This window comes from Narcine bancroftii, chromosome 1, assembly GCF_036971445.1.
Source record: "Narcine bancroftii isolate sNarBan1 chromosome 1, sNarBan1.hap1, whole genome shotgun sequence".
In the NCBI taxonomy this organism is placed as follows: domain Eukaryota; kingdom Metazoa; phylum Chordata; class Chondrichthyes; order Torpediniformes; family Narcinidae; genus Narcine; species Narcine bancroftii.
In genome coordinates, this window is record NC_091469.1 from 66348909 (window position 1) to 66361721 (window position 12813).

The window sequence follows — 12813 nt, forward strand, 5'->3', positions numbered from 1 at the left end:
ACTGTCTTACTTCTCGTGCACTGTTAATATAATTTTTTTTTCCTTACACTGATGTAGTAAGATGGTATAAAATGAATGTACAAGTATGACGCTGCTGCAAAATTTCAAATTTCATGACTTGTGCATGACAATAAATTCTGATTCTGATTCTGGTCAGTCCACAAAAAAAGGTTACTATTGGATGAAGAGAAAATGATAGCATCTTGGATCTTTCAAAAACTCTCTGAAGATAAAGTCAAATGCATTTAATTATATTTTACAAATATCATTTGACCCTTCTTCAAATAATTTGCTTATTTCCCTCCCCCTAAAAATGGTTAATTTTACATAATGTAAGTTTTTTTTAATTCACCCCTTTAAGAGAAGGTGTTAATCCAGCATAGATATTGCCAATTTAACTCCATGATTTATTTCTCTATTCCTGGATTATATAATTTTTTTAAAAAAATCAATGTGAAATAGCTTGTGTCATAGGGGATCATCACAAATAAGCTGGCTTTTTTTTGGAGGGGGGGGTGGTTTCCCCTACCTCCTTTCCATGCTTTTGCTTATTGTTAGTATTTGAACAGGTGTGTGTCGAATTCCTTGGTAGCACTCCTTCCAGATCAGCTGTAGTCAATCTATCCCATTTGTCACTGGGCCCCATGGGCAGCAATGGAAATGGAGTCAGATCCAAATTAGGTTTTGGATCGGGAAGTTAATATTGATGAATTGGTGATTCTGCATGTGTCCTTGAAGTTTGAATTATCACAAGGTCTATCTTAGCTGCTGCAGTAGGGGTGCTACAAACATTTTAAAATAATAAACAGAATGAAGCTATCCTTTTAAGGAACATCTATTAATACCTATGGACGGCACAGTTCGAATCCGGCCGTCTGTAAGGAGTTTGTACATTTTCCCCCTATCCGTGTGGGTTTCTTCCGGGTGCTCTGGTTTCTATTTACCCTCTAAGGCATGCAGTGATTGGAGGTTGATTTTTTTTAATGCTACAAAGTAAAGCTGTAAAAATATAAAATGACACTACTTTAGAAATTTACTTCTTGTCTCATCCAATTTCAAAAGCAGCTGAGATATAGCTCCAAATGCTAATTTGCCTTTGTGTAAAACACAGGCTGAGTTTGACTGCATGCCTTACTTAATTGGCCCAGAAGTGTCAAATTGTCAAACAAGCATTTTGCTACTTTTTTGCCATTTCGGGAGGGCAGAAAATGTGTTGGCATCAAAGCAGGGTCTTGGGTGCCACAAGGGAAATTATCTGCAGAGAAGGGAGTCGCTATTGCAAGGATCGTTTCTTGATTTATTTTAATGGCACTAGGAGAACTCCTGCTCTCGGTATGTTGTCAGCTGAATTTTGCCTCAATCAACAGATTATCTGATCATTTACTTCATCATTGTTTGTGGGATTTTGCTATGTGCAAATTGTAAGCTGTGCTTCCACACACCTTGATTACACTTCAAAAAATTTCAGTCTGCATGAGAACACCAAGAGGATTTGAAAGGTGTCAGGGAAATACTTAATACTCAAGCAGTATCATCGTGAAGAGGAGTATTTCTATACTTCAGAGTGATCAAGAAGAACTCTTTCTGCAAGTTTTTCATACTGCGATCAACTTGTGAATGTTCATAGGTAAGTGTGCTCATTCAGCAATCTCTTGACGGAGCATATTCCCGTGCATACAGGTGATCAATCCTGTCACAGCTCTCTTCTATATAATGCAAAATTGATTAATGCAGCTGTCTCCCTCTTCACAGCACCATTTGTGTCCAATTTAGCCCTCGTGTATCTAGCAATTGTATGATTTAATCAGTCCTTCTTGATCAATTTTCTCACTTGTTTTGAGGGAAAAGAAATCTGAGGTTAACAACACTTTGGAAAGTTCAGACGAGGAAATTTGTGATGTAGATTTAGAAATTCTGCGGAGAAAGTGGAGAAGTAGTTTGTATCCTTGGGCTAGCCTTGTTTCTGCTTCTGTTGGAATGATTCTTCCTGTAAATTCTCCTGCTTCCAATGAGTTATAAAATTTCTAATGTTTGATTATTCTGATGACATATTGGGAGGGAAACTTTGGTAAATTGTTAGTCAAGGACAACTCATTAATAATTAAATCCATTGTTGTTACAAATTTGGCCAACAAAGTAAGTTAAAGGCAAGTGTTGAGGTGATGCTAAACCTTACATTTCCTCAGTTATTGCTGCTGATACCAATATTTAAGGCAGAGTAGCAAGAAAATTAATAGAGAAATTCTCGCCAATGCTTTGACACAAGTTCTTCTCCATCATAACTCATTACGCTTTAATATCGTACTTGTACATTAGTGGACAGAAGTAGGAGGCACTCTGACCAATTATCAACATTTTATTACATAGAGCAATATCCTATTGGCTTCCTTAATTGTTGCTCTGCATTGGCTAGTCATTTTGATTGCTCAGTTTACCAAGACTCTTGGATTTTTCTCAACTTTATCCTTAAATGGCATTTCTTTATCCTTAAATGGCATTTCCTCATTCTTCCTTCTTTGCACCAAGCTGTAATATGTTTCATCTGATAATGTTTGACCCATTCAGGTATTTTGTTGGGGCACTTCCCAAATCTTGGCACTGACCACTCAGTGAAGGCAGATATTGATTATATATTTTACACATTGTCCAAAGATCAGACCAGGCACAAACCTCATGATCAGTATCCTCCTCTGGGCTTCTGAACTGTGTAAAACAACAGCTGGCAGAAGGCGCAGGGAAACAAAAACAATCAATCCCGTTTCCACAAAACTCTCCAAATTCATTGGAAGGATAAGTGAACCAAGCCAACATCCTGAGCATTGGGGCCCCATTTTCTTTTAATCAGCTATGTGCAACAGGCCTTGAGGTTCCATGATTGACACCAGATTCTCAAAGCAGATGTTCTGTTCTTGTTTTTTTCTCACCTTACCATCTTTTCTCTAGGCAGCATCTGGTTTGCTTTAATCTTCTTGTCATGTTTGATTTCCATCCAAAAAAAAATGAATTCCCATGGATCTTTGCCTAATTATCAATATATCATGTGGAACATTATCAAATATCACGATGTCATAATGATTTATTTTGGTTTATACCCTCCAGTAAGTCACTCCAGAAAACTTAGAGGTACTCAATGCCAAATAAATGAAGAAATATTTATAACCATGCAGATATTGAAGATTTTATACAATTATATTGATGTAGTTATAAGGCAGCCATTTTTTACAATGCAAAAGGTTAAGTTTGAAACAGTTCATCACAGCACCTGGCACTTCAGAACACTAACTATCCCATCTATAAGGTATTATTGGTTACATTTTATTCCTACCACTTCTGTCATCCATGTTCAAAGAATCAGCTTGTGGTACAAGAACACAGAGATAGACAATCATAGTTTTATTTTTCCTCAAATATTTCTTCACACCCTTTAAACTGCTGCATTAGAGAGAGTAGTTGCTGACCACACTTTTGAAGGTTCTTCTGATCTTCATGTATCTTCTCTTGTTTTTGAAACAACTCTGCCTGCAAGAGGTAAATTAACTGTTAATTTAGAAGTGAATCTGACATTAGTTGATGGACTTATCAGCTATGTGACAGCATCTTTTGAAAATTAACCAACATATTAAAAACAGGAACCTGAGTTTGTTCTTTTGCAACTGAACCCACCAGAACACATATTAGAGGGGGGCATGAGCGAGTTTGAGGGGGGCTTGTTCTGGCAGGGGAGGGGGATGCTGGCAGGGACCAACCTGTCAACAAGGATGGGGGGGGGGGAGTATCTGCTTGTGATTAATACCATCTGCTCTTTCGATGTGGGACACAAGGGCGCTCTTTTTATTGTGTCAAGCGTCACTAAACGCTACTGATGCTTGACATACTCTAGTGATGCAGCTGGGACCGCATGGAAAGTCGCTAGTGTGAGTCAGCTTAGATGCTAGTGACACGAGAGGGAGTGGGGTGGGTCTGACAGCTAGAGATGGCTGTGACCATATTGGGGGGGGCTCAGCACCTCGTTTTTGTGACAATGCCCATGGTTGCCCCACCTTGGCACCGACTGTTCTTTTTCATCATAAAAAATGGAATTTTAAATTCATAAGTAAAAGATTAATTATTGTAGCTTTTGCTATTGAGAACAAAGATTGAATAGTGGTTCCCAAAAGAAGACTAGAGATTTTAAAAATGAGCATATTGTTATAATTTTCTTTAACTTTAACTTTCTCTAAGGGTGGGGTGAATAGAAGCAGTGTTATGTACCAGACAGCAGCGATAATAATTAGTCCAAACGGTGTTACATTTAAAATAATATTTTAAATTATTAATCAACAATTATTTAGCACCTAATCTAATTTAACGAACTTATCTAAACTTAACTAAATTTATCTGCACTGATCTCACAAATTTTAACTATGCTCATATATATTGGTTTGTGTGTGTGTGGAATACCCCAAGCCACTACAGCTCAAAGCTCAATTCTCAGAAGACAGTTCAAAGTTCAGTTTCCAAAATTCAATGATGACACATGAGCTTGAATTTGATGCCACACACAGGCTTTAGATGATTGAAACACGCAGGCCATAAGTGGATGCAACACACATGCTTTAAGAGAGACACGCAGGCTGAAATTGAAATGAGCAGTTCATCTGATAGATGAAAGAGACCGGGGGAAAAAGAATGTTGATTAACTCATGAAACTCTTGTTGAAGTGCTTCAGAGAAATGTCCTTTTTAGACAAGTCTCAACCAAAACTCCCCCTTCTTTAGCATAGGGAACACAAAGGAAGTGATGCTCACAAAGCTTCCATAACCCTTTTTGTGGGGCAACCAAACCCAAGTGGCTCTCACTTTGGTCACCATCCAAGTACATATTTCTTCTGCAACTAGAACCCTTTTCGAAGGTCAGTTGAAGTGATCCTCTCATCCCTCTATACTAACTGGAGGAAATCTGACAGTTTGTCCATAACCGCACAAATAAAGCCAAGTGGATTTCTCAATCCCACAAAGGAGATTGAAGAGCTCTTTACTCTTGTGTGCCTTCTTAAAATGGCCTCCTGAGCAAACTGTGTACTGTCTTTTCAATAAGCTGATCACATGATCTCTGGCACTGGCTTCTCCAGGGCTTTTACCCTTCACTCTACAAATTTATCAACTTTCGGAACATGCTGTCTTTGAAGCATGCAACTAGTTCACAGTTACTTTCTAAAACATGCAGCCTTTTGTTAAATCTACTCCCTTAAAGGGACAGTCCTACACAAATAAAACGGACTGAAAAATGGGAAAACATCACAGTAGCTAAACAGAAATTTCAAAGCCATATTGGACAGAAACTTGGGTGAAACATATTCTCTGCATGAAAAGTAAATATGTGAGATTAAGTGGATTATTCTGCAGGACCTTACAACATGGTTTCAAATAATTGAATGGCCTCATTCTATATCAAATGAACCTCTAACGCAGGTACCTTAAAAATAAACCAAGCACGAGGACTTATTACCAAAACTGAAAAACGGGAAAGTTACAATAAATACTTATCAAGCATTGACTGGAGCAAATTTAGAACACTGCATGTGGTTCTGGTTGTTAAATTGTAAAAAGGATAACAAAGGCACAGGTGAGAATGTTGAGAAGATTTACAAAGGTGATATCAGAGATGTGAGTGGCACATGATCAGAAAATGATAAACATATCAGATGTCTTTCCAGTTGAGAAAAGGGAAAGGTGTGACCTAATGGTGGACTTAGTCAGGCGACTGGTACAATAATAGAGTCATACAGCATAGAACCAGGTCCTTCAGACTCATCCACACCAACTATACTGCCTATGCAAAGAAAATACTTTTACTTATGAGAAAGAGGAAAACTAGATGCAATCAAATCCGTCATCAATAGTTTCATTTATAATTGACGTTATCCTGTCCTTACACCCAACCCCAACCCCAACCAACCAATTTTCCCTTGCAACCACTGCAACCGTGCCTGGCTGTCCCACATCGGACTTGTCAATCACCAACGAGCCTGCAGCAGACGTGGACATACCCCTCCATAAATCTTCATCCTCAAAGCCAAGCCAAAGAAGTTTCAAAAAGTAATTCAGATGAAACCTTTTTCTCCTAAGAATGGTGACAAGGTCAAACTATCTACCACAGTGTGGCTGAAGCAAAGATTTAGAGAGAGGCTGGGCAAATATTTAAGGGAGTCAGGGATAAATGGTTCTGCTGATTCTTTGTATGTGTCTCCACCTCCCAGGGTCTGCACCCTTTCCACCCTCACACATGTAGTAAAAAGTTTGTGTCCTTTGCAATTGAATGTATTTTCAGAAATTAAAGTTTAGAATATGAATTATTTAGGTGCTAAGTAGAATGTAATTATCGCCCATTAAGTATATGATTGGTGTAAGGACAGGATAATGTCAATTATAAATGCAAGATATGGACTGGTCAGTGGTACTTTGAATGGGTTTCCAAAGTAAGAATGAACCTCAGTGCGTAAAGGAAGCTCTATCAAATATTTGATGGGAAATTGTTCAGAAAGGACAGTGAGGGAACTATATTATAGGTGCAAAATCCCAACCAGCATTGCAGTATTCTGGGTACATCGAGTAAAACAATTGCAAGGCACTTCTCTCCCTCCCCATCTCTCTCCCTCACTCTCCCCTCTTTCCTACTCAATCCCCCTCTCCTTTCTTTTTTTTTGCTGGGGTTTTTTGAATATTTTATATTTTTTTCAAACAATATACATAGTAACATTTTAATTATACAACATATTAAAGTTTTTTTTCACAAACACAACAAACAAATACCAAACAGTCCCTCCCTCCTCCCTTTCATACATACAGATCTATTCACCATCAGAGCTTACATATATTTGATGTATATAGAGTACTGTTGGGGAAACTACATTTTTGTATACGTAATAGTTACTTTTAAACCCTTTTTTGTTCCTTTTTTATTACCACATTTGGGCCCCTATGGGGTCCAGGCTGCTAGACCTTTACAAAAATATCATATCTATTCTTTAAGTTATAGGTGATTTTTTTACATAGGTTTACAGCTGTTCATTTTCACAGTCCATCATGCTATAAGTAGAGGGGAGTTGACTTCCAAGTGGTTGTGATACATTTTTTTGATATCGCCAGTGCTATTTTTATAAATGAGATTTGATATTTGATCAATTTGTTGCTTATTTCCAGGAAATTATCTAATTGATATAGCTCTGGGTCGCCCGTGAAGGCCACTCCTGTTATCCTGGTTAATTTTTCTGCAATTTCTTGCAAAAATGGCCTCACCTTCACACACGACCATATGGCATGTAGAAAAGTTCCTGTCTCAGTCCCACCTCTGAAATATATCTCTGAAATTTCAGCTTTTTGATCTGTGTAACTTCTGTGGGGTAAGATATAATTGGTGAAAAAAAATTATACTGAACCAGTCCATATCTTGCATTTATAATTGACGTTATCCTGTCCTTACACCAATCTGACTAGCTTCTTTCTGGATTCTCTCTCCCTTTTTCCCTCTCTCTCTCCACTCTCTCTCACAACTCTCTCCATGGGTCCTCCTGACATCTTTAAGAGGCAGGTGAGGTGGAACCTGAAGAATGAGGGCAAGGGGATTTGAAAAAAGAAGTGCTTATGCATCCTGGTTGGCTCCTCTTGGTTCTGTGACAAGACAGCAACTAGTTTGACCTGAAATCACCGCAGGCGATTCGATCCCCAACTTTTAAACCAGCCACGTTGGGAAGCTGTGGAGTAAAACCAAGTTCCAATTTGGAGACAGGCCTCAAAGTCTTCTATATGCCTAGAAATTACACAATTTTTATATAAGATTTAGAAATAGATGGATAATTCTTACTCTTTGCTTAAATAACTCCTTTCTTTCTTTATCATTTTCCTCTGCTCGAGCTTTAAGCCAAGCTTCATTCTGAGCTTTATGCTTTTCTAGCATCTCTTGAAGTTTCTGAAAGACATTGGCAATTTATGAAACCATTCTTACTTCCTTTAAAGCATTTAATTAAAATGCTTAAAACTGCAGTTTATCCCAAATACTGTCAATTCAAAATTTTGACCATGTTCTGTAGGATGATCAGTTCAATTTCAAGCAATTTAGGAAAAAAATAAAGTACAGGATATACTTGCTCCATTGTCATAAAAGCACATCAAGTTCCTCCTGAACTTAAAGATTCCTACCATGTTCAAGTAAATGTAAAAGTAAAAATGTTTAAAGATGCTTAGGATATAAGAAAAATAAAATTATGGGCTGAGAGGTTTGGAAGGTTAGAGTGATAATGGGTAGGCTTATATGGGTCAGCGCAACAATGTGGGCGAATGGCCCATACTGTGTTGTACTGATCTATGCCCATAAATTTTGACAGTTTACTTAATACAAAATAAACACTCCAAAAATTGTACTTTGAATTTGACACTGTGATTCTGTTTGGAGTATGCTCCTATCTGGATGTTACAGTGTGGAGACCATGCATTATCCCATTGCAAGGAAATGGAGGGTCCATCATTTAGACTGGTTTCACCCAATCAGCTACAGTTGGTCATCTCAAGTGTATCATTTAGACAGCAGAGCACACGTGGATATGTTTTCAAAAAAGGAAGTAAAGGGAACATTCAACTGAAAATAAATTATGAGACAAAGTTACATTAAAAAAATCCCTGAAATTAAAAAGCTGGTAATGTTATACCCTGGAGAAATATGACTCATGCGATTACAACATTACTTTTGACAATGTTGCAATAATTTAATGCCTGGAATCAACACTGGTATATCTAGAACTGGGTTTAAACTTCCAAAGGCAAGAACTTTACAACAAAGCCATTTTTAAACAAGTTTTACACAGAATCTTTTAATACATTCGAATGGAAGATTGCCCTAGAATTTTGCATATTCATAAAAGTTACAGCTAAAATGTCATACTTATTGAAGATTAGGTCCTGAAAGTGTTAAGAGGAAAAACTGTGGTCATTATAGAAATTAAATTTTGCAATATAACTGCAGAGTTTCATACTTCTGAGTTATTGCCAATTGTGAAATCCAATATTATTCCCAAATATCTTCATTTCTGTTGTGAATAATGCTGTCTAATAAAATTATGGAAAAAAATCCTTCACAACATGTTGCCACCAAATGGCATTAGCACCATGAATGAGTCATGCTGTTAACATGATGGGCGAGTAGAAGCAATGTCGGGTATTTCATGGAGTGGCTAACACTATAAGATTTTGAGGCAATTTGCCATGAAGATGAGCAGGAACCACATTAATATGGCTGACAATGAAGAATCATATATTGTAGAGACATTTCCAATGAAACTGCTAATTCAGAGGTATATCAATTTTATTGTGCTACAATTCATTTAATTATAAACTTAAATTAAAACCCAATTTCAATCTTTATTGCGGCCAGAATTCAATGAAAGAATTGATGGCATTTCACTCTTTCTCCTTGTCATTCTGCAATGGCCTCCACTTGTTCCATTCTTCTACTTGAACCAGCTGTGCAATTCTTAGAGATTGGTGGTAAAGCATTTTCATTTTCAATGTTGTAATGCGCAACCTCCCAGTAGCCAACCCTTTCAATTCTGAGTCACACTCCCAAGCCCACATGTCTGTCCATGGCCTTACGTACTATCCCACCCATACCACCCACAGATTGGAGGAACAACATCTTATTTTCCGTCTGGGAATTCTCCAGCTGCAAGGCCTTAACACTGACTGTTTTCTGTAAACTTGCTCACCTTTTCTTTCCCCTCCCCTTTCCTGTCTTTCCAGTTCTCCCCTCCCTTCCCTCTCTACCTACCCAGCCATCACTCCTCCCCCTCATTGCTGTTGTCCCCTCCCTCCTCTCTCCACCTATTATCCCCTGCCTTTGCCAACCCCCCCTTCCCACCCCCACCATTTTGTTCAGACGCCTGCCAGCATTCTCTCATAAATTGATGAAGGGTTCGATCCTGAAACATCAGTTATGTATTTTTACCTTTGCCATATAAAGGACACTGTTTGACCTGCAGAGCTTCTCCAGTGTTTTGTGTTTTTTTATTTTTTATCAGTGTTGTGATAAATTTTGGTAACCAACATATATATTTTAATCAACCACTGGTAATCATTGCATCAGAAGCAAGGCCCTTATCTCGAGAAGCTCCTCTTTCAATATCTCAATCGCTTTGACATTTTCTAAAGAAAATTCACAAAACCTCCATCTTCTCTATTATCACGTGGATCAATATCCAATTTTCTTTGCCTTGGAAGATTTTACTTTGATAAAGGTAATGGATAAAAACATTGTTTTATGTTACAAGTGTAGAGAAACAGAACCTGGTAGAAATTGTTATTCTTAAACATTTTAAAAGTTCAAAGTTCAGATATATATTGTCAGCATACATACATGACATCGCATATTGATGATATTGTTTTACCAATAGTGCAAAAAAACTACTCAAGGTAAGATATGTAGACAAAAGAGAGAAATGTAAACAAAGAAAGAAAAGTAAACAAACTGTGCAGAAAAAAATACATATTCAATAATAAATAATGTGCAAAGAAAGAGTCCTTAAATGAGTCTCTGATTGAATTTGTCATTTAAGAGTCTGATGGTGGAGGGGTAGCAATTGTTCCTGAACCTGGTGGTGGGAGTCTTGTGGCACCTACATCTCTTTCCCAATGGCATCTGTGAGAACAGAGGATGTCCTGGATGGTGTGGATCCTTGGTAATTAATTTTCTTAATGGTGGGGAGAGTTTTGCCTGTCTTTTACTGGGCTGGTCCACTATCATTTGCAGGACTTTCCGCTTAGTGGTATTGGTGCCCCCATACCAGGCTGTGATTCAGCCAGTCAGCACTTTCCACCATGCATCTGTAGAAGTTTGCTAAGGTTTACAATGTCATACCAAACCTCCACAAACTCCTGAGGAAGTAGAAGCACTGATGTGTTTTCTTCTTGATGACGTTAATGTGCTTGGTGCAGGTAAGATAGTGACTCCAAGGAATTTAAATGCTCACCCTTTCCAACTCTGATTTCCCCAATGATTAATCACCAGATTGTATACCTCTGGTTTTCCCTTCCTAAAGTCCTCATCAACTCCTTGGTTTAGGTGACATTGACTGCAAGGTTGTTAGTACATTATTCAGCTAAGTTTTCAATCTCCCTTTTGTATGTTGACTCACTGTTCCTTTTTGTACAACTCACTTCATGAATTGTCAGCAAATTTGTAGATGGTGTTGTTTTCGTACCAGGCCACTCAATCACAGGTGTGCAGGGGGATAAGTATGCGGCCTTGTGGTGCTCCAGTACTGATAGATATTGTGGAGGAGATGTTCTTATCAATCCACACCAATTGGGGTCAGGAGATAAGGAAATCCAGGATTCAATTACATAGTGGGATATTGATGCTCAGGTCTTGAAGGTTTCTGTTCAGTTTTGAGGAGATGGAGGTATTGAATGCCAAACTGTAGTTGATAAAGAGCATCCTGATGTATGTGTCTTTGCTATCTAGGTGTTCCAGGGTTTTATGTAGAGCCGGGAGATGGCAACTGCTATGGTCCTTTGGCTGGGGTAGGCAAACTGGAATGGATCCATATCACCACTTAGATACGAGTTGAAACACTTCAACACCAGTCTCTCAAAACACTTCATCATTACAGATGTGATTTCCACTGGTCGATAGTCATTTAGGCAGGTTACCACTTTCTTCTTGGGCACCGGTATGATTGTGGCCTGTTTGAAACACGTGTATATCACGCCCAGCCAGAGTGAGATATGAAGATAGCTGTGAACACATTGGAAAGTTACTCCTTTGAGGCCATGAGGATGAAATGTAGCCTTTTGATACATAAATCTTGTGACATATTCCTTTGAATTGCAATTGGCACAACCTAATTTATCTTAGGATAAATGACATATGGCCTTTCAAGTTCATTTATTCTTATTGCAACTGGACAAAACAGTGTTCTTTGGTCCTCAGTATAAAAATATGCAAAACCAAATGTAGACATAGTACTCATATTTACAAGCAATTTATATGCAGTACATATATAAAAATAAATAAATATTGTTCAATAATAGTAGAATCTTGGAGGGTTCATCAGTCATTCAGCATTCTCCCTGCTCATGCGAAGAAGCTGTTTCTCAGCCTGGTGGTTCTGCCTCTGTTATTCTGTTTCTTTCCCGACGGGAGTAGCTGGAAGATGCTATGTGTGGAGTGGTACAGGTTCTTAACAAACCCTCTTCAGATAACGATATTGAAGATTATGTTAATAGGTGGGAGGGGGAGGGGGATCCCAGTGATCCTCTCTGCTGCTCTTATAGCCCTGTGGATTGACCTCTGATCCAATGCTCTACAGCAACCGTCCCACCCTGTGATGCAGCCGGTCAGGATGCTCTCAATAGAGCTTAGAAAGTCAACAGGATAGTGGCTGGTAGCCTTGCCCATCTCAGCCTTCTCAGGAAGTGCAGCCGGTGTTGTGTCTTCCTGACAAGTGAGGAGATGTGTGTCCATGATAGGCCACTACTTAAGTTGCAAACATGGCCAAGGAAGTTGGTGCTTTCCACTCTCCACTATTGAGTTATTGATGTGCAGTGGAGGGTGGTCATCCATAGTCCATAGTCCTCCTGAAATCCACAATGATCTCCTTTGTCTTATCCACATTGAGACTCAGGTTGTTACTCTTGCACCATAACACTAGATTTTCCACCTCTTCCCTGTTGCTGATGAGATCAACTACTGTTGTGTCATCTGCAAACTTGCATAGAAAATGTTCAGTCTGTCCGAAGGGAGGCGTTGTTGTCTGTCACTCGCAAGGTTGTCTTATGGTCTGTT

At 38.6% G+C, this 12813-nt stretch overlaps 1 protein-coding gene across 3 annotated transcripts in view; it reads right to left on the minus strand.

Moving 5' to 3' along the window:
* Positions 1-3099: 3099 nt before the first annotated feature.
* Positions 3100-12813, minus strand: part of LOC138759112 (kelch domain-containing protein 3) — a 161983-nt gene continuing 152269 nt past the window's right edge. For all 3 annotated transcript variants that reach the window (XM_069929069.1, XM_069929052.1, XM_069929061.1), the window contains 2 exons: positions 7843-7947; positions 3100-3519 (listed from right to left, as the gene is read on the minus strand). In XM_069929069.1, coding sequence (XP_069785170.1) covers positions 3394-3519; positions 7843-7947 — 231 coding nt within the window. In that variant the 3' untranslated portion in view covers positions 3100-3393. The remainder of the gene's footprint in view (positions 3520-7842; positions 7948-12813) is intronic.